Source organism: Eumetopias jubatus, unplaced genomic scaffold (genome assembly GCF_037043125.1).
Source record: "Eumetopias jubatus isolate StellerSeaLion01/CBP00866 unplaced genomic scaffold, mEumJub1_p1.0 scaffold_15, whole genome shotgun sequence".
Lineage (NCBI taxonomy): Eukaryota > Metazoa > Chordata > Mammalia > Carnivora > Otariidae > Eumetopias > Eumetopias jubatus.
Window position 1 is genome coordinate 17,004,232 of NW_028274821.1, and position 22,305 is coordinate 17,026,536.

At 40.3% G+C, this 22,305-nt stretch overlaps 1 protein-coding gene across 7 annotated transcripts in view; it reads right to left on the reverse strand.

Moving 5' to 3' along the window:
• Nucleotides 1-22,305, reverse strand: part of NMRK1 (nicotinamide riboside kinase 1) — a 37,993-nt gene that overhangs the window by 14,449 nt on the left and 1,239 nt on the right. For 5 of the 7 annotated variants that reach the window (XR_003607787.2, XM_028095496.2, XM_088019032.1 and 2 more), the window contains 6 exons: nucleotides 19,924-19,987; nucleotides 14,397-14,487; nucleotides 14,058-14,106; nucleotides 1,754-1,901; nucleotides 1,606-1,677; nucleotides 664-770 (listed from right to left, as the gene is read on the reverse strand). Coding sequence is in view for 6 of the 7 variants with exons in the window: in XM_028095496.2 (XP_027951297.1) it covers nucleotides 664-770; nucleotides 1,606-1,677; nucleotides 1,754-1,901; nucleotides 14,058-14,106; nucleotides 14,397-14,487; nucleotides 19,924-19,952 (496 nt within the window). In the remaining variant the exon portion in view is untranslated. Of the gene's footprint in view, nucleotides 1-663; nucleotides 771-1,605; nucleotides 1,678-1,753; nucleotides 1,902-6,245; nucleotides 6,325-14,057; nucleotides 14,107-14,396; nucleotides 14,488-19,923; nucleotides 19,988-22,305 lie in introns of those variants that run through there. The other 2 variants (XM_088019033.1, XM_088019034.1) reach the window with 2 other exon arrangements.

A 22,305-nucleotide genomic window follows, 5' to 3' on the forward strand; every position in this document is an offset into this window, starting at 1 on the left:
ATGGCCTTGTAGAGTTTAGATCTTCCTTTGTGTCTCCAACATCCCCTCTCTCTCTTGGTTTTCTCTACCAAAAATACACCAACTTTTTTTCGGGTGCTATTCATTCCTTCCTGTCCCTGGCCTTTTTGTGTACTGTCTGGAGTGATCTTCTGTGCCCCCCAACCTACCTCCCTTTGTCCAGTTAAACCCCTCAGAGTGGGGTTTAAGTGGCTTCCTTGAGGAAGCCTTCCCTGATTGCTGGGCCTCGGGTAGTCCCCCTGGAACGTGGTGTCACAGCACTCAGCATAGCTAGAAAGGACATGCTCAGGCAGCTAGTGTCTTTAAGGCCTGTTTCCCTGATAGAATGCCGGCTCCTAAGAGTAGGGGCTGGGTTTGTCTTATTTTCCTCAGTATCAACAGGGCAGTGCCTTGTCAGGAAGGCATTCGATTAATACCTGTTTCGTGAATGACCATCTAGAAGTTCACAGGCTTTGATAAGAGCCTTACAGAGAGAAACAGAAACCAGGACAGTCAATTGTGGAACGGCCCAGAGTATTCTGGCTTAAAGGCTTCCTTTATAATGTAATCCATAAGAAAAATACCTCCTTTTAAAAAATCCTTTCTCTTGTGGACTTGAAGCAACGACAAATAAAGGCCTTCTGTGGGGGGAGAAAAGGTACTTACCAATTTCCCACGTGATATTCTCCATTTCTTGTCTGTGCTTTAGATACATGGGCCACACGTGGCCATCAAAGTACCCTGGGACGTCTGGAGGCTCGTAGACCCTTGTACTACCAAAACACATAGGAAACTTTATGTGCACAGAAACACACAATTGATAAAAGTAAAATAATAATGGTCAGGATAATGGGAAAAATCACTGAGACTGAATCTAAACAGAATTCAGAGTATACATTTTAGATTCAACACTAGTTACAGAGAGAACAAAACAGATTTAGTTTTCTGATGCAAATTACTTTTGTAATTCACTATCATTCATAATTATCTCCCCCTCCTTCAGTGCTTTAGAAGAGAATTAAGAGAGAAATATCAATGTTAATAATGACAGAGGACCTGATATGTTGGCTTAAGCTTTCAATTAATTGGTGTTCTTTGTGTCTGAACAGAGTAAAAGCTCTTGAATTTAGAATCATAATCCACATATATTTTACTTAAAAAATTTATTTTTAATTGAAATATGGTTGACACACAAGGTTACATTAGTTTCTTTTTTAAGATTTTATTTATTTATTTGACACAGAGAGACACAGCGAGAGAGGGAACACAAGCAGGGGGAGTGGGAGAGGGAGAAGCAGGCTTCCTGTGGAGCAGGGAGCCCAATGCGGGGCTCGATCCCAGGACCTGGGGATCATGACCTGAGCCGAAGGCAGACGCTTAATGACTGAGCCACCCAGGCGCCCTGAGGTTACACTGCTTTCGATCGAACAATATAGGGATTCAACTTCTCCTTATGTTAGGCTCTGCGCACCCTGAGCGTAGCTACCGCCTGTCACCATACTGTGTTGTTACAAACACTATGGACCCTACTCCTTCTGCTGTGCTTTCCATACCCGTGTTAATTTTGTCTTTTGAGTTAGAATCTGCAAAGGCGGTTTCAAAACTCACCTCCTCCTCCTCTTACATTCTTCATAAGGGATCGTCAGAAAGTACCTTCGGTTCCACAGAGTGTCGAGGGGCCTAAAATAACGGCGTCTTGAGTTCACGAGGTTCCCCCCCATTCATTCAGGGTCAATACGAGGTTGAGGATGCTTACTTATAATTAAAGAGAAGGAAGCCTTCGATGATTAATATGGGAATTTCCTCGGTGCTTCCAGAGTCTGTTGATGCCAGTGAATGTCTTGGGCTTTCCATCCAGCAGGAAATGGTGGACATCATTTTTTCCATGTTAAGCGCTTCAAGCACTTCAAACAAACATACAAAAATATGAAATCGATACAACAAAAGGTCTATGATGTGGCTTTTTATGAGGAGTATATCCAGGGCTCTATAAATACATAGAAAATGGTATTTTATTTACTCTTCAGAATACTTAATAATAAATATTTTAGACAAACTTAAACTCTATTATTGACAAATTGGCATGTTTGAAACATTTCTAATAAGGAAAATTTCAAATATACATAAAAGTAGAGAGTACAGTGAATTCTCATGTCCCCATTACCAGCTTTGACAATCATAAACTCATAGCTAATATTGCTTTATTTATAGTGTCTATCCCTCCCGACTATACAAAAGGTTAACATTTTTGGGTGACAAAATATCTGTACCTCTGAAACAAATAATACATTATATTTAAAAAAAAAAAAAGAAGATAGTAGGAAGGGAAGAATGAAGGGGGGGAAATCAGAGGAGGAGACGAACCATGACAGACTACGGACTCTGAGAAACAAACTGAGGGTTCTAGAGGGGAGGGGGTTGGGGGGATGGGTTAGCCTGGTGATGGGTATTAAAGAGGGCACGGACTGTGTGGAGCACTGGGTGTTATGCACAAACAATGAATCATGGAACCCTACATCAAAAACTAATGATGTAATGTATGGTGATTAACAAAACATAATAAAAAAAGAGATATGATTACATAAATGTAATGGGATATCCTACATGGGATTATGGAACAGAAAAAAAATGTTAAAACTAAGGAAATCTGGTGGCAGGAGCAAGATGGCAGAGGAGTAGGAAACCTAAATTTCGTCTGGTCCCAGGAATTCAGCTAGATAGGGATCAAACCATTCTGAACACCTACAGACTCAACAGGAGATTGAAGAAAAGAATAGCAGCAACTCTCTGAAAGAAAAACGACCACTTTCTGGAAGAGTCATATTCTATCCCTTCATAGTAGTTAACCTTATTTTTGGTGTATATATATATATATATATATATATATATATATATATATATATAGTTGTTCTCTCTTTAAAATTTTGGGATACAGTTTCTTCTAACAGACCAAAATATACCATAAATCTCTAGTGTCTTCTTATCAATTCCTTTCATAAAATCTTTTATAATTTTCATCTTTACAGTCATATTCCAACCCTTCATTGTATTTACCCTTACTTTTGTACATATATGAGTTTTTCTTTCTTTAAAATTTTGGGACGCACTTTCTTCTAACAGACCAAAATACATCCAAAATCTAGTGTGTGGCACTGATCTATGTACCAGCCTGATCATATTTGATCATATTCTGTTTTTTTTTTGTTTTGATCTTTTTCTTTTTTCTTTCTTTCCCTTTCTTTTCCCCCGGTTTCAGGTCTTTTCTGATATGTTTAGAGTATATTCTCTGGGATGTTGTTACCCTGTTAGCATTTCGTTCTCTCATTCATCTATTCTCCTCTGGACAAAATGACAAGATGGAAAAAATCATGTCAAAAAAAAGAACAAGAGGCAGTACGGACTGCCAGGGACCTAATCAATATGGACATTAGGAAGATGTTGGAACTAGAGCTCAGAATGATGATTTTAAAGATACTAGCTGGGGGCGCCTGGGTGGCTCAGTCGTTAAGCGTCCACCTTCAGCTCAGGTCATGGTCCCAAGGTCCTGGGATCGAGCCCTACATCGGGCTCCCTGCTTGGCGGGAAGTCTGCTTCTCTTTCCCCTGCTCCCCCTGCTTGTGTTCCCACTCTCACTGTGTCTCTCTCTGTCAAATAAATAAATAAAATCTTAAAAAAAAAATAAAGATACTAGCTGGGCTTGAAAAAAGCATGGAAGATATTAGAGAAACCCTTTCTGGAGAAATAAAAGAACTAAAATCTAACCAAGTCGAAATCAAAAAGGCTATTAATGAGGTATAATAAAAAATGGAGGCTCTAACTGCTAGGATAAATGAGGCAGAAGAGAGGATCAGCGATATAGAAGACCAAATGATGGAAAATAAAGAAGCTGAGAAAAAGAGAGATAAACAACTACTGGATCATGAGGGCAGAATTTGAGAGATAAGTGATATGATAAGATGAAACAATATTAGAATTGGGATCCCAGAAGAAAGAGAGAGAGGGGCGAAAGGTATATTGGAGCAAATTATAGCAGAGAACTTCCCTAATTTGGGGAAGGAAACAGGCATCAAAATCCAGGAGGCACAGAGAACCCCCCTCAAAATCAATAAAAATAGGTCAACACCCCAACATCTAATAGTAAAACTTACGAGTCTCAGAGACAAAGACAAAATCCTGAAAGCAGCTCGGGAGAAGAGATCTGTAACTTACAATGGTAGAAACATTAGATTGGCAACAGACCTATCCACAGAGACCTGGCAGGCCAGAAAGGACTGGCATGACATCTTTAGAGCACTAAGTGAGAAAAATATGCAGCCAAGAATACTATATCCAGCTAGGATGTCGTTGAAAATAGGAGAGATAAAAAGCTTCCAGGACAAACAAAAACTAAAGGAATTTGCAAACATGAAACCAGCCCTACAAGAAATATTGAAAGGGTCCTCTAAGCAAAGAGAGAGCCTAAAAGTGACATAGACCATAAAGGAACACAGACAACATACAGTAACAGTCACCTTACAGGCAATACAATGGCACTAAATTCATATTTTTCAACAGTTACCCTGAATGTAAATGGACTAAATGCCCCAATCAAAAGACACAGGCTATCAGATTGGATTAAAAAACTAGATCCATCGATATGCTGTCTGCAAGAGACTCATTTTAGACCCAAAGACACCCCCAGTTGAAAATGAGGGGGTGGAAAACCATTTACCATGCTAATGGACACCAAAAGAAAGCTGGGGTGGCAATCTTTATAACAGACAAATCAGATTTTAAACCAAAGACTATAATAAGAGATGAGGAAGGGCACTATATCATTCTTAAAGGGTCTATCCAACAAGAAGATCTAACAATTGTAAATATCTATGCCCCTAACATGGGAGCAGCCAATTATATAAGCCAACTAATAACAAAAACAAAGAAACACATCGACAACAATACAATAAATAATAGTGGGGGACTTTAACACCCCCCACTGAAATGGACAGATCATCTAAGCAAAAGATCAACAAGGAAATAAAGACTTTAAATGACACACTGGACCAAATGGACTTCACAGATATATTCAGAACATTCCATCCCAAAGCAATAGAATACACATTCTTCTCTAGTGCCCATGTGCCTATTCTCCAGAATAGATCACATCCTAGGTCACAAATCAGGTCTCAACTGGTAACAAAAGATTGGGATCATTCCCTGCATATTTTAAGAGCACAATGCTTTGAAACCAGAAGTCAATCACGAGAGGAAAGTCAGAAAGAACTCAAAATACATGGAAGCTAAAGAGCATCCTACTAAAGAATGAATGGGTCAACCAGGAAATTAAAGAAAGAAGAGTTTTGATCAAGAAAGGATGCTATACTTTGTCAAATGCTTTTTCTGGGCTCTCTATTCTGTTCCATTGAAGAAAAAATTAAAGAAGAATTAAAAAAATTCATGGAAACAAAGGAAAATGAAAAACAACTGTTCAAAATCTTTGGGATACAGCAAAGGCAGTCCTAAGAGGAAAATATATAGCAATACAAGCCTTTCTCAAGAAACAAGAAAGGTCTCAAATACACAACCTAACCCTACACCTAAAGGAGCTGGAGAAAGAGCAGCAAATAAAGCCTAAACCCAGCAGGAGAAGAGAAGTAATAAAGATCAGAGCAGAAATCAATGAAATAGAAACCAAAAGAACAGTAGTACAGATCAACAAAACTAGGAGCTGGTTCTTTGAAATAATTAAAAAGATTGATAGATAAACCCCTGGCCAGACTTATCAAAAAGAAAAGAGAAATGACCCAAATCAACAAAATCATGAATGAAAGAGGAGAGATCACAACCAACACCAAAGAAATACAATTATAAGAACATATTATGAGCAATTATATGCCAGCAAATTAGAGAACCTGGAAGAAATGGATGCATTCCTAGAGATGTATCAACTACTAAAACTGAACCAGGAAGAAATAGAAAACCTGAAGAGACCTATAACCACTAAGGAAATTGAAGCAGTCATCAAAAATCTCCCAACAAACAAAAGCCCAGGGCCAGATGGCTTCCCAGGGGAATTCTACCAAACATTTAAAGAAGAATTCATACCTATTCTCCTGAAACTGTTCCAAAAAAATAGAAATGGAAGGAAGACTTCCAAACTCGTTTTATGAGGCCACCATTACCTTGATCCCCAAACCAGACAAAGACCCCATCAAAAAGGAGAATTACAGACCAATATCCTTGATGAACATGGATGCAAAAATTCTCACCAAAATACTAGCCAATAGGATCCAACAGTACATCAAAAGGATTATTCACCACGACCAAGTGGGATTTTCCCTGGGCTGCAAGGTTGGTTCAACATCTGCAAATACAATACATTAAAAGAGGAAAGAATAAGAACTGTATGACCCTCTCAATAGATGCAGAAAAAGCATTTATCAAAGTACAGCATCCTTTCTTGATCAAAACTCTTCAGTGTATAGGGATAGAGTACATACCTGAATATCACAAAAGCCATCTATGAAAAACCCACAGGGAATATCATTCTCAATGGGGAAAAAATGAGAGCTTTTCCCCTAAGGTCAGGAACACGGCAGGGATGTCCACTATCACCACTGCTATTCAACATAGTACTAGAAGTCCTAGCCTTAGCAATCAGACAACAAAAAGAAATCAAAGGCATCTGAATCGGCAAAGAAGAAGTCAAACTCTCACTCTTTGCAGATGATATGATACTTTATGTGGAAAACCCAAAAGACTCCACCCCAAAACTGCTAGAACTCATACAGGAATTCAGTAAAGTGGCAGGCTATAAAATCAATGCACAGAAATCAGTGGCATTCCTATACACCAACAATAAGACAGAAGAAAGAGAAATTAAGGAGTCAATCCCATTTACAATCGCACCCAAAACCATAAGATACCTAGGAATAAATCTAACCAAAGACGCAAAGAATCTGTACTCAGGAAACTATAAAATACTCATGAAAGAAATTGAGGAAGACACAAAGAAATGGAAAAATGTTCCATGCTCATGGACTGGAAGAACAAATATTGTGAAGATGTCAATGCTACCTAGAGCAATCTACACATTCAATGCAATCCCCATCAAAATACCATCCACTTTTTTCAAAGAAATGGGACAAATAATCCTAAAATTTGTATGGAACCAGAAAGGACCCCGAATAGCCAGAGGAATGTTGAAATAGAAAAGCAAAGCTGATGGCATCACAATTCCGGACTTCCAGCTCTATTACAAAGCTGTCATCATCAAGACAGTATGGTACTGGCACAAAAACAAACACATAGATCAATGGAACAGAATAGAGAGCCCAGAAATGGACCCTCAACTCTATGGTCAACTCATCTTCGACAAAGCAGGAAGAATGTCCAATGGAAAAAAGACAGTCTCTTCTCTTCAACAAATGGTGTTGGGAAAATTGGACAGCCCCATGCAGAAGAATGAAACTGGACCATTTCCTTACACCACACACAAAAATAGACTCCAAATGGTTGAAAGACCTCAATGTGAGACAGGAGTCCATCAAAATCCTAAAGGAGAACACAGGCAGCAACCTCTTTGATCTCAGCTGCAGGAACTTCTTCCTGGAAACATCGCCAAAGGCAAGGGAAGCAAGGGCAAAAATGAACTACTGGGATTTCATCAAGATAAAAAGCTTTTGCACAGCAAAAGAAACAGTCCACAAAACCAAAAGACAACCGACAGAATGGGAGAAAATATTTGCAAATGACATATCAGATAAAGGGCTAGTATCCAAAAATCTATAAAGAACTTATCAAACTCAACACCCAAAGAACAAATAATCCAATCAAGAAATGGGCAGAAGACATGAACAGACATTTTTCCAAAGAAGACATCCAAATGGCCAACAGACACATGAAAAAGTACTCAACATCACTTGGCATCAGGGAAATCCAAATCAAAACCTCAAGGAGATAGCACCTCACACCAGTCAGAATGGCTAAAATTAACAAGTCAGGAAATGACAGATGTTGGTGAGGATGTGGAGAAAGGGGAACCCACCTACACTGTTGGTGGGAATGCAAGTTGGTGCAGCCACTCTGGAATACAGTATGGAGGTTCCTCAAAAAGTTGAAAATAGAGCTACCCTATGACCCAGCAACTGCACTACTGGGTATTTACCCCAAAGATACAAACATAGAGATCCGAAGGGGTATGTGCTCCCCGATGTTTATAGCAGCAATGTCCACAATAGCCAAACTATGGAAAGAGCCAAGATGTCCAACGACAGATGAATGGATAAAGAAGAAGTGGTATATATATAGAACGGAATACTATGCAGCCATCAAAAGGAATGAAATCTTGCCATTTGCAATGACGTGGATGGAACTGGAGGGTATTATGCTGAGCGAAATAAGTCAATCAGAGAAAGTCATGTATCATCTGACCTCACTGATATGAGGAATTCTTAATCTCAGGAAAGAAACTAAGGGTTGCTGGAGTGGTGGGGGGTGGGAGGGATGGGGTGGCTGTGTGATAGACATTGGGGAGGGTATGTGCTATGGTGAGCATTGTGAATTGTGTAAGACTGATGAATCACAGACCTGTACCTCTGAAACAAATAATACATTATATTTAAAAAAAAAAAAAGAAGAAGAAGATAGCAGGAAGGGAAAAATGAAGGGGGGGAATCAGATGGGGAGACGAACCCTGCGAGACAATGGACTCTGAGAAACAAACTGAGGGTTCTAGAGGGGAGAGGGTCAGGGGATGGGTTAGCCTGGTGATGGGTATTAAAGAGGGCACGTCCTAAATGGAGCACTGGGTGTTATACACAAACAATGAATCATGGAACACTACATTAAAAAAATAAAATAAAAAAATAAAACTAAGGAAATCTGAATAAACTATGAACTTTAATTAAAAAAAAGACAAAATATCTATAAATTAGTTTCAAAAATAAATGACACATTGGGGAAAATATTGCATGTCAAGAGCTAAAATACATTATCTTTTTTTTTTTTTTAAAGATTTTATTTATTTGAGAGAGAGAACGACAGAGTGCTAGCAGAAAGGGCAGAGGGGTAGGGAGAGAGAATCTAAAGCCAACTCAGCACTGAGCATGGAGCCCTACATGGGGCTCGATCCCAAGACTGCAGATCGTGACCTGAGCTAAAATCAAGAGTCAGACGCTTAAGGAACTAAGCCACCCAGATGCCCCAAGAGCTAGTATCTCTAATATATAAAGGGCTCTTACAAGTAAATAAGAGAAAAATCATTAAAAATTTCATAAAGGACATGACTATGTTCTTTTTAAACTCTAAAATATTCATACTTTTTGAGCTTACAATTATAATTCTAGAAAATTATTCCAAAACACTGATTCTCAAAGTGTAGGACCTAGACCAGCAGCATTTACTATCACCTGGGAATTTACCAGCATTACAATTTCTGAGCCCTACTCCAGAACTACTGTATTGAGCCATCTGGACTTAAAAAGGCTTTTTAATGGAAGGTTTCTAAATTATGGATGAACTTACTCAGTAGACATCAGACCATTAGGATTTTTCTCTGTTCTCGTGTGAGTTTTGGTAAGTTGCATTTTTCTAGGAAATTGTCAATTTCATTAAAGTTTTCTAATTTAGTTGTTGTTCATGACATGCTCTTATCTTTTTAATGCCTGTAGGATCTGTAGTGGTATTAGTTTTGTTTTTGATATTTGTAATTTGTGCCTTCTCTTTTTTTCTTGGTCAGTCTTGTTTAATCTGTTTGGGGATCAGATTCTTGAATTTGCAGGTATATGTCTTATGCCAAGTTTGCAATGTTTTACACAGTTATTTCTTTTTTATTTTTGTTTATTTTTTTAAATATTTTATTTATTTATTTGAGAGAGAGAGTGCACAAGCACGGGGAGCAGCAAAGAGAGAGGGAGAAGCAGGCTCCCCACCGGGCAAGGAGCCCGATGCGGGGCTCCATCCCTGAACCCTGGGATCATGACCCCAGCTGAAGTCAGATGCTTAACTGACTGAGCCACCCAGGCATCCCCATTTACTTCTATTTTAGCACCACACTTTTTCTCCTGTCCTTCTGAGACTCCAATGATATGAACGTTAGAGCTTTTGTTATTGCCCCATATTTCTGTTAACTTCTTTTCAGTCTATTTTCTGTTGTTCAGAGAGAGTAATTTCTATTGTTCTGTCCTCAAATTCATAGATTCTTTCCTCTGTCATATTTATCCTGCTGCTGAGTCCCTCTGGTGAGCTTTAAAATTTCAGTTACTGTATGTTGTCAATTAAAAAATTTCTATTTGGTTTTTTTTTACATCTTCTATTTTACTGAGGTTTTCTAACTTTTTACTAGATTCAACAATGTTCACAATCACTCATTGAAGCCTTTTTATGAATGCTTTTTTTTTACAATTTTTGTCAGTTTTACAATCTTTGTCAGATAATTCCAACATCTCTCTTATCACGGAGTGTCTGTTGATTGTCTTTTCTCACTCAAGTTGAGAGTTACCTAGTTCTCGATATGACAATGACTTTTAGTCTTGTCCTAGGAAGTTTGGGTATCACGTTGTGAGGCTCTGGATCCCATTTAATCTTTTTTATAGGCAGTTACCCTGCTTAGGTATAGTATACAGCTCCAAGAGGGGGTGGATGGTCACCCCCCTCCTGCTGAATCTTACCAACAAGGAGGGGGAGTTTGCCATGGGAGAAGGAGGAGGCAAGTGGAATGTTGCTATGGCTTCATTGCTACAAGTTCAGTCTCAGTTGAATTCTGCTGACAGTAGCTGATGTTCTCTGGGTGAGGAAAGTGGAGAGTCAACTAGCACCCCCTCACACTGCCTCATTCTGTCGCTGCTGCTAGATGGGTGTGGAAATTCAGTTCCCTGTTTGGTTTTACTAATGGGACCCCTGTGGGGTCCCCTGCCTTGCTGGTGCCACATGGGTCCAGAAGTCTTGCTCACCACCTGGCCCTGCTGACACCATGAAGGGAGGATGGTTTTTCTTTTTGTGTTTGGCTACAGTAAGGTGGATATTATCAAAATGATTTTCTATTCAGTGTGCCACTCTTTTCCTGGTCCTTTGACTACAGGGTACAGGTTTCTTGGGGCTTTTTTGTTGGTACCTATTTTTGATACCATGTTGCACACCGCTTAGACACCCCTTCCTGGCTATATGACAGGTAAGAAGAAAACCCAGAGAATCACAGCCACATCATTCCTCAAGTCCCAAAGGCCCTAGCCAGTCTGTTCTCTTCTTTTTTTATCTTTGAGTATTCCTTTGTTTGTTGTGCTCCACCCAAGGTTTTCAATTCTAAGAGGGAAAAAGAGCAAGGAATGGGGCCAATCCAACTTATCTGGAACCAGAAATACCATTAGTTTTAATATATTTTCATTATTGTTCAGTTTAAAGTATCTTCTAATTTTCACTGGGATTTATTCTTTAACCCACAGGATATACAGAAGTGCTTTGCTTCAGATGAAACGTAATGACATATGGAATTTACTTTAAAAAATACATAAGGAGAAAGTGGGTGATGGCATAGATGAAATATAAATTGGTCAAGACATCATTTTAAAAGCTGGGTGATCAGGCGCCTGGGTGGCTCAGTTGGTTTAGCGACTGCCTTTGGCTCAGGTCATGATCCTGGAGTCCTGGGATCGAGTCCTGCATCAGGCTCCCTGCTCGGCAGGGAATCTGCTTCTCCCTCTGACCCTCCCCCCTCTCGTGCTCTCTCTCTCTCATTCTTTCTCTCAAATAAATAAAATCTTTAAAAAAAAAAAAAGCTGGATGATCAATTCGTGAGAGTTCATTATACTTTTCTGTCTACTTTTGTATATGTTTAAATTTTTCTGGAAAAAAAAGGATACTGATTAATATCCAAACACTTAGGAATTTTCTACTTACTCTTTTGTTACTGATTTCTAATTCAGTTCTCTGTAATTGGAGGGTATCTCTGTATTACTTCAATCTACTGAAATGTACTAGGACTTGCTCCATGCCCTTGCATATGCTTTCCATTTTAGTTAATGTTCCTGTATTAAGAAAACAAAAATGTGTATTCTGCCGATTGGCCACATGTTCTATATATGTTAGTTTGGTTAAGTTTGTTAATTGTGTTGTTCAAATCTGTTATACCCTTATAAGTTTTGTCTGCTTTTTCCATTAGTTATTGAAGAGCTTGTACTAATAATCTCCCACAATAATGACAGATTTGTGTATTTCCCTATTTAGTTTTGTCAGTTTTTGCTTAATGTATTGTGAGGTTGTTATTAGGCGCAAATTTTAGATTATCTTCCTGTTGAATTGACCCATTTATCTCTATCTCTAGTAACATTATCTCTAGGGATACTCTTTGTGTTTACTTTGTCTGATATTAGTAGTTATACCAGATTTTTTCAGTAGGTGTTCACATGGCAGATCTTTTTCTAGCCTTGTCTACTCTTCTTTGTCCTAATATTTAAATATATCTCTTGTGAGGTGCTTATACTTGGGCCTTTCTTTCTTTTTCTCTTCCTTCCTCCCTTCCTTCCCTTCCTTCCTTAAAAACAACCTTGACAATCTTTGGAGTATTTTAGTTCGTTTAACGTAATATAGCTACCATTTTACTCTCATTTTCTATTTTTCTATCATCTTTTGACTTCTTTAAGTTCTCTATTTTTTACTTCTGACTTACTTTATCAACTACATTTTAATGATTCCATCTACTTATAGACTTGATAGCTATACATCTTTAAACTTTTCTTTTGGTGGTTGTAAAGATCTCGGCATTACCTTGATTTACTTTAAATTTGTACACTTACCTAAAAATTTCAGATTTTTTCCTTAGATAGATTCCTGGAAGTTGGACACTTGACCTACGGCATGAATATTTTAAGGTGTTTGGGACATATGCTCAATCTCTCTTCCAGAAGGGTTATGTCAATTAATATTCCCATCTAAAAGAGTTCTTGCTTTATTGAGTCATCATTAGATAATTAGATAACTGTGCCATGATTAGATAATCATTGCTTTAAAAATCTGTTTACTCGGTGAGAAAAAAAAGTAATTTACAACTCTTTGACTACTTCTGAGGTTGACTTTTTATTGCATATTTATTAATCAAATAACTTTTTGCTTCTATGAATAGCTTATTTATATCCTTGGACATTTTTCAATTGGAATATTAGTGTTTTTCTTATCACTTTACAAGAACTCATTTGAACTAGGAATAACTCTTTGTCAATTGTTGAAAATGATTTTTCCTTGTTTAACGCTTACTTTCTAAGAATCTTCCTCACTAACCGTTAGAGGAGGGGATGAAAAGAAAAAAAATATTCTGGCTGGAGCTCAAGACACAAGAACAGGCAGTGAGTCAAGGATTTTGCTTCTCTTAAAACTATCAAGTGTCTGTAAGAACTGATTACACAACATTTTTCCTCTAAGGTCGTCAAAGTTAAAAATAAAGAACGCAGTTCATGGCTTTTTAAGAGAGCTGTTTCTGTTGCCAGTTTGCATAAGCACTTAGTGATCATCTTGTTCATCATAAAAGTTGATAAGACCATTAAATATAGTTTATTAGCATGATATTCTCTATAAGAAAATGAATTATTTTCTGATGGACTTTATAATCCTTTGGCTTCAGTGTTAGATTGGGCAAGGGAGCAAGGTGAATCCATCTCAAGAATACTAACCTTTATGAGCCATGGAAAGAAGAAACAAGCTGTCCAGTGCACCTTGGTGACTGCGAAGGTAAAGCCCAGAGGATGAGCACAGAGTGCTTCAGGCGAGATTGCAGGAAGGGGGTGAGGGAAGTATGCTTAGTTATGTGTGCCCCAGGCAGGGATGAGTGGAGTACCAGCAAACCTACCTTGCTTTAGCTTTAGAAGAAAAATCTATTGTTCCAATGTTTTCAGTCTTAAATATAAAACTGGGGAAAAGGTTTCATTTATTTAAATAGTTGGACATAAAGCAGAAACCTTTACAAAAGTATGTGTAAAGTACAGCGATGTATTTAAGCACATTTTTGAGACTGTCTTCATAAACAAAAAAGGTATTCGGGTTTGAAAAAGAAAATGAACATTAGCGAATGTGTCACAAACTCATCTACTTACCGTCATACTGCAGAAATCCATTTGTATCTGTCTCTATCTCAGACTCTGGCTGGTAAAAAGAACAAAGCACCCATCAAAACTGTGCAGTGCAGAAATAATACAACTATAGAATGAAGAGGTGATAAACTTTTACTAAACGCTTTGGATGAGGAGAGTAAATAAAATCAGAGCCGTACCAATAAGTAATGCCATCTAGTGGATAAGGGACATAACTGCATGGAGCCTACCTTCTACAAAAACTCTATCACTCAGCAAAGGCTTTCTGGATGTAATTTCATTAACTTTGCTACTAGAACTTTGTTGTGTTAAATGAATTATCTAAGATGTTTTTATAGATACCTTAAAGAAATCATCCTGAGATATGACACTGCAGTTTGGGAGGTGTTTCTGCAAATTCTTAGCCAGTGTTGTCTTCCCGCCATTTGTCACACTGAACAGAAAAAGGAAAAGAAAAAAAAATGAGCATACCAAGAAGGGAGGCACATTTAATGTAAAACATTTTATTTATTTTTATTTTTTTATTTTTATTTATTTATTTTTTTAAAGATTTTATTTATTTATTCATGAGAGACAGAGAGAGAGAGAGAGAGAGAGAAGCAGAGGGAGAAGCAGGCTCCCAAGGAGCAGGGAGCCCGATGTGGGACTCGATCCCAGGATCCCGGGATCATGACCTGAGCCGAAAGCAGACGCTCAACCATCTGAGCCACTCAGGCGCCCTTTATTTTTTTATTTTTAAAAAAGATTTTGTCAGAGGCAGAGAGTGCGCACGTGCGCACATGCGCACACGCATGCATAAGCAGGGGGAGCCCCAGGCCAGAGGGAGGAGGCAGGGAGCCTGCCACGGGACTCGATCCCAGGACCCTGGGATCATGACCAGAGCTGAAGGCAGACGCTTAACCAACTGAGCCATCCAGGCGTCCCTAAAACATTTTAAAGTGATCTTAGAAAAAAGATATTTAAAACAATATGTAATACCTAAGAAGAAATTATTTCTTTCATAGATATGTTAGTAAGTAAGTAGATCTACTGTAATAGATGAGGAGAAATAAACTGGAAAGGATGGAGGAGAAAGGTCACTAAGTACCCGGCAAGTAAGCTGGGTAATACTAAGTCTTAAAATTCTAGCTACTGTGTGGGAAGCAAAAGAATGTTTCGTCTATACTGAACCATTCCCAGGGCTTGTGTGCAACACTGAGCATATGAGTAGCACGTTTTAGTGCAAGTCCCTACAACTGCACGTGGTCACTGTGATTTTGTTTCAGTGTGCGGTGGCGAAAAATGGAGGACTGGCTTATGACAAGCCACGTACTACGCATTCACATCTCCGCTGTGGTGCTCCCTTTCTCCTTAATCTTGCTCCACTTTGGGCCAAATGGGAGGCCCCCTGAAGCTTATCAAATGGAGTCAGTTACTTGTCCCTCCTGGCTGGCTTGTGACATCGGGGAGAACGGGGATCCCCTGTGTACCTAGTTTACCAGCGTCTAGCACCACACATAGCATCTGAGAGGTGGTTCTGCAGTCAGTCATTCACTCAGAGCTTTTTTTAACCTAGGGCTGCTGCCTCAGAGGGCCTGGGGACACATCTGTGGACTTTGCCAACTTGAATGGGAAAGAAATTACATCTTTATTTTTATTACATTCTAGCAGAATTTTAACTTTTCCTTTCATTATAAGTAAAAAACATCAGTAGTATTAACAGTACCCATGGCTTTGTCACCACTAGAAATCATAGATATTTTCATATCATGGTGCAAGGGGAGCAGATATCTTGGAGCATGATCGATATTCATTATTATTTCAAATTGATGGCAGTTTTTAGTCCCACCCCTGGACAGTGTTATTTAATAAGTTAACCATGTATATATCACAAAGCAACAATCTGTTTTTTAAAATAATTTTATAACTATATTTCAACATAACTGGTTTCCTTTATATTCCTGTATTTTATTTTATGCATTTAAAACCATTACTCTAGGGGCGCCTGGGTGGCTCAGTCGGTTAAGCGTCTGCCTTCAACTCAGGTCATGATCCCAGGGTCCTGGGATCGAGCCCCACATTGGGCTCCCTGCTCAGCGGGAAGCCTGCTTCTCCCTCTCCCACTCCCCCTGCTTGTGTTCCTGCTCTTGCTGTCTCTCTCTGTCAAATAAATAAATATAATCTTAAAAAAAATAAAATAAAACCATTACTCTAAATCAAGACTTCATCATACCACTGAATGTTCACGGCACAAAAAAACTTAACTGCACATTTATATGCAGGAACCTGTACTTAATCCCAGATGATACACTGCAATGTATTTATAATCTAGAAAAGAAACTAATATTCATCCATCAAAATTGTTTACTGGCTGTAATTCAGTTATTACCTAAATACCTTATGCCTACAAAGTACAAGGAACTTGATTCAAAACTTTTTTTCATTTATTTTTTAAAAGATTTTATTTATTTATTTGACAGAGGGAGACACAGTGAGAGAAAGAATACAAGCAGGGGGAGTGGGAGAGGGAGAAGCAGGCTTCCCGCTGAGTAGGGAGCCCGATGCGGGGCTCCATCCCAGGACCCTGGGACCGTGACCTGAGCTGAAGGTAGCCACTTAACTGATTCACCAAGGCGCCCCGTAAAGTTTTTTTTTTTTTTTTAAAGATTTTATTTATTTGAGAGAGAATGAGAGAGAGAGGGAACACATGAGAGGGGGGAGGGTCAGAGGGTGAAGCAGACTCCCCGCTGAGCAGGGAGCCCGATGCGGGACTCGATCCCTGGACTCCAGGATCATGACCTGAGCCGAAGGCAGTCGCCCAACCAACTGAGCCACCCAGGCGCCCAAGTTTTTTTCATTTAAACTTAGAATACACAATTGGATAGGATATGGGCGATCTCCTTGAAAAGATGTAAGCGTCTGGGTGACTCAGTCAGTTTAGCTTCTGACTCTTGATTTTGGCTCAGGTCCTGATCTCTGGGTCCTGGGAGCCAGCAGGCATGTCAACTCAGTGGGGAGTTGGCTTCCTCCCTCTCCCTCTCCTTTTGCCCCTCCCCCTGCTCAAGCTCTCTCTCTCTCTCTTCCCCACCCCCTCAAATAAATAAATCTTTTTTTTTTTTTTTAAGAAAACACAGGGAAGTGGGTGGGTTATTACCCTTTGTCTTGAGAAAATACTGGTATAAAATTTCTCCCTTTTAACAAGAACGCCTGTAATCCGTACTGAGTTTCCATAGTTCAGACACTGAACTTTGGTTTAAAAGAGAGTAAACAGGGCTAACTTTTTGAGCAACCTGGCCAGAAAATGTGTCATTTTCTAGACTTACCTCTTGCAGATGATACAGTCACACCAACCGTCTCACTGACTTAGCTGGAGACAATGAGAAGCAAGCACTCGAGTGTCATAGACTTGGAGGAGAGAGACCAGACAGAAGGTAGTACAGAGCAGGGGGACGGGAGAGGGGTTTAACGAGAATTTAACAAGTCAGAATGGCGCAAGTTCAAGCCTACGATCTATACTTGGAATCCTGCTCAGGACACCTTAAGACTAACTCTTCTCTTTCAGCATGTTCATAAGCACCATGCACCACCAAGCTCGCGACCACCCTCATGTGCCCTCCAACCTCAGGGCAAAGGTTTATCTTTGCATGACAGGTGCATGCTTTATCTTAGGATATGGGGAAGGAAAATGAGTAACTACTTGGGGCCGCTTCCTTCTTTGTTCACAACACCCGGAATAAATGCACAAGTCCTGGTCCGTTTGCTTTTTTATGTGCCAAGAGACAGGCAGGGTGAGTGTATTTGGAATAGGACGGGGGCTTGAGGAGACGTTAAAAAGGCTGTCTGCAGGCACGGAAGAGGCAAATCCATTCTGTAGCAGGTAGATATTAATATTACCATTTTACAGTTGAGGAAACTAAGGATTGAAAGACTATATACTCATAAAACTTGCCCAAGGTAACAACTAGCAAGTAATGAGGACGGGATACAAAGTCTAACTCCAAAGCCCATGGATCTTTTTTTTTTTTTTCTCAAAGCCCATGAAACTTACATATTTTAACATCACAGAATACTGTGAGAATCTGATAAAGATTATATGCCCCTTTCCCAGAAAAATGAACATCTTCACACATGCATTCCATTTTTTAGGAGGATCTTGAATGACCCTGGAATCCTTTGGAACCCCTGCTATTCCTTGACTTCTTAACCGAATGATCACTTCATAGTCTAGGAAGGGGTACGTTTACAAGGAAGATACAACACTGAGTCTGGAGGAAGGAAGAAAGGCAGGAACAGAGGTCACTGTGGCTGAGTGTGGTAGGTGTTTCCCAGAAGCAGCACTAAAATGAAATCCTGGCCCTCGCTGAGGAAGAGTCAGTGAAGAGGGGGCTTTCTTGGGGAAGTGTGGTTAGCACCTCATGCACAGTGGCAAGAAAGTAGGAGGCAGGTTTCTACACTTGGAACATGGAGAAGAAGGGAATGTTATTCCTACATACGCAGAATGAAAGTTGGTTTGGATGCTAGAGTAGACGTGGTAGCTGCCTCCACTCTACCCTTGTTTCTGAGGTCTGGTTTGGACTGACCCCACTGTCAGTTCCAGAGCAGGGCCCAGGACCCGCTGGTATCCCCTTGTACCCAAAAAGCGCAGCCAACTCTAGGATGAATCCAAATGGAGGAAGACACAAAGAAGAGATGGAAAAACATGGAGTGTTTGGTGATACCACTGAGCTCCTGTATCAAACCTTCCCTGCAGCCTACATGGCCCTGAAGCTAGTACATTTCTTTTACTATTTACGGATGGTCTTCATATACCTGGATATTCAGATTTTGTTCTAGATCTGGTAACCCACTGCATATTGTTCACTAGGTGAGAGAATAATTAAACATTTCGCTCTCTTTTTTTTTTAAAGATTTATTTATTTATTTGAGAGAGCGAGAGAGTACATGAGAGGGGTGAGGGTCAGAGGGAGAAGCAGGCTCCTCGCCGAGCAGGGAGCCCCATGTGGGACTCGATCCCAGGACTCCAGGATCATGACCTGAGCCAAAGGCAGCTGCTTAACCAACTGAGCCACCCAGGCGCCCAATAATTAAACATTTCTGAAGAAGATTCAACTGGTGGAGAGGTACCTAGGAAAGGTTAAGAGGGGGAGGCTGGAATTAGGGAATGAGGGCCTGATTTAGGAGGGTGGCAGCGAGTGCAGAAGGGAAAGCATGTCCAAGAGAAGCAATGCAGAGAAAAACAGAACTTTGGTTCTGGTTAGATGGGAGGAAGACGAGGCAGAGTTCTGACACTGGATTCATTCCCTTTTACCTCTGATTACTCGCTATAGTAACATAATACAACAATACAGTGATCTCCCCCAAGTCACAAACCTTTAATTTTAACAGTCTCAAATATTTCATTCATTGGACCAGGCCTAGTGTGAATGTACTCAGAAGAAAGAGGAACACAACAAAGTAGCAAAACAAACAGTCCTTTGGAGCTGTTGTTGGTGTCTTACTCGCATGCATACCTCTGGTACCATGGCGAGGGCGACCCTGTAATTTCGGACACTTTTGAGAGGGAGAGGGGCACCCAGCTCCTAATTACGCCGGGGCAGTCAGGGTAATAAGGATAAAAGGTGTCCGGTGTCAACTCCGGAAAAGACATGGTAAGGCAGGCAGATTTTGCTTACTGACACACCCTGTTTCTCTGTTTAGAGGAGACTCTCCCATCTCCTGTTGCCATTTATGCAGCTAGCACTCCCTCCCCCGTTTTTTATTTGCCAGTGGCCTGCTCTCTTCCTCAGGACTCAGGAATTCTGACCCCCTCCATCCTCCACCACATCCACAGGAAAACACCCTTTGGCCATCCTCAGTATCTCCACCAGCCGTTTGTAGCAACATTACTCACCCACTGATTCCAATGACAAATGTTTTCATAATTAGCTTTGAAAATCACGTCTTCCTAAAATTTCCTAAAATTAAAAAAACAGAACAAAACAAATCGAATGCTTATCACTGAGATGTCCAGAGAAAGACAAAAAGACAAAAAGACTAAAAGAAAGAGTCCTAAGAGCCAGCTGAGGGGGAAAGATGACCATGATCTCGGGGTCATCTCCTACTCCTGGATTAGCCACACTCAGTAGAAGGGCTTAAGGTACCAGCTTCTCTCTGCGAGACTCCATGGCTAAATCCAACAGGCCAAAGTCTCAGAGAACACACACTCCAGAGTCTCATAACTCTGAAACTCAAAAGAGTTTCAAGATTCAATCACCTGGAGATGATCCACTTATTTCTCCAATGCCAGGGAACCCCACAGAGCTTGCCTCTCTCTCCTGCTGAAATGGGGGAGAACATCACTGCCAGCCAGAGGCAAAAGGAAGTTAATTCCCTTTAAGGGTACTATTTCCTCACTCAAAAACCTAAGTCCAGGGTCAGCGTAGACAAACTTTTTCCGAAAACGGCCAGGTAGTAAATATTTGAGGTTTTGTGGGCCCAGAGGCAAACTGAAAGTTATTACGTAGGTACTTATGTAACAAGAGAGAAAACAAAATTTCCACAACGTTCTTGAGGAAAGTCGAAACATTACAATTGAGTACAATTTTGTTGTTGTTGTAATAGCGGTCTACTAATGAGAAGAATGGAATTCTTTTCTTACTGGGATAATACTCCTCTTACTGGATTTCAGAGTTAGTGTTCTCAATCAGAGAAGTGACTGCAAATGTTCAGGCTGAGGGCCAGGTTTTAGCCACAGGCCATTGTTTGCTGACTCCGGATCTGGGGGTGGGGTGGGGGGGTGGAGGGCAGTTTCACACAGGGCCCCCAGAAGTTCAGTAAAGCAGGCCTATGGATATTCTAATGAGCCATTTTCACCTCTGTATGTGAAAAGGTGAGGCTTGGCTGGAGGGAACCTCAGAATAGTGGTTCCTGAGGGTTGCCTGACCTAAAGCTGCTCTTTATTCCAGACTGCTCTGGTTGGGCGATCAGGGGCCGCTGGGGTGAGTAGCTCCTGAGCTGGAGACCCCCAGAGGCCCTCCCAGTTCCTATCCCTGACCTGAGTCCTAGCAAGTTAATTTCTTTCTTCTTTCCAGCCTGTTAAAAAGCACTTTATTACCAAGAGCAAAGAAAGGATGCTGCACATGTGTTGGCTTAATTGTGAGGCTCTCATGTATAATGGATGCCATTTTTATTGATGTATTAGTAATGGTTGAGCACACTGAATGGCAAGGACTACGGGTCCCCCTGCTCCATGCCACATCTGTGCACACAGGGAGGATATTGTATCAATTACATAGCATGCAAATAACGAGTGTGGTTGTGGCACTGGAAAAAAGACGCTTGAAGAGGTTATTTGGGTGGAAACTAGCAATTCCAAAATGAAGAGTGAGAGAGAGTCAAGAACCTACTTATAAAATTGCTTGGGTTCAGGAGGGAATTCCCAGTCAAATGCAAGTTTTTACTGAAACAGGAATCCTCAGTTCTCTATTAGTTAGCTAACAGAGCTATTACGCAAGACAGTGTTTGGATAAATGTCGGGCACAGTCTATTAGCCCTAAACGGGTGGCAATGTGGTGAGAGGGTTGGGGAATTGGGAGAAGCTGAAGCAAGACAGGTGCTGGGGTGAGGGTGGGCCTAGCAATCCCCAAAGTCATTTATTTCAAAAACCTCGTTGTTTGCACAGGGCAGCACCAGATGAACTCCAAATTCGGGACTGGAATTGTCTACCTCCACACCACTTTGTGCTATTACACCTCCTGTTGCCCTCTTAGAGGACTATTTTAAAACCACACTTAAAAACCTGCAACCAAGAGTTGCCAGACTCCAAATACATGCAGCAGACTCCATGAGGCAGAGACAAGCTTGACCAACTACAAACTCAATCACTGGATGTCTCCAGAGAGACAACCGTTTGGACTTTGTAGTCTCATCAGTCCGGGGCATCTGATGACTTGGAATATATTCCACCACCAAGCTTGTGGGATATTTATGTACTTTATTCTCCCAATAAGTGCCAAGCGTTCCTCAACAGCAGAGTTATTTGCATAGGGGGAAGAGAACTAACTAAATTCGTCAAGGGCAAACCCAAAAATGAACATTTTCTTTTTTTCCCTAAGTGAGATAGGTTGTCGAGTCCTTTTTTCATGACTTGTATGTGCTTATTATATGGATACCACTACTAAACAGGGTACATTTTGGACTCTAAACTAAAATGGTCAGCGGTGGTATGTGCAGAAATCAGATTATAAGGAAGACAGCAGCTTCTCTAATACAAACGGACGAGAGCATGCTAACG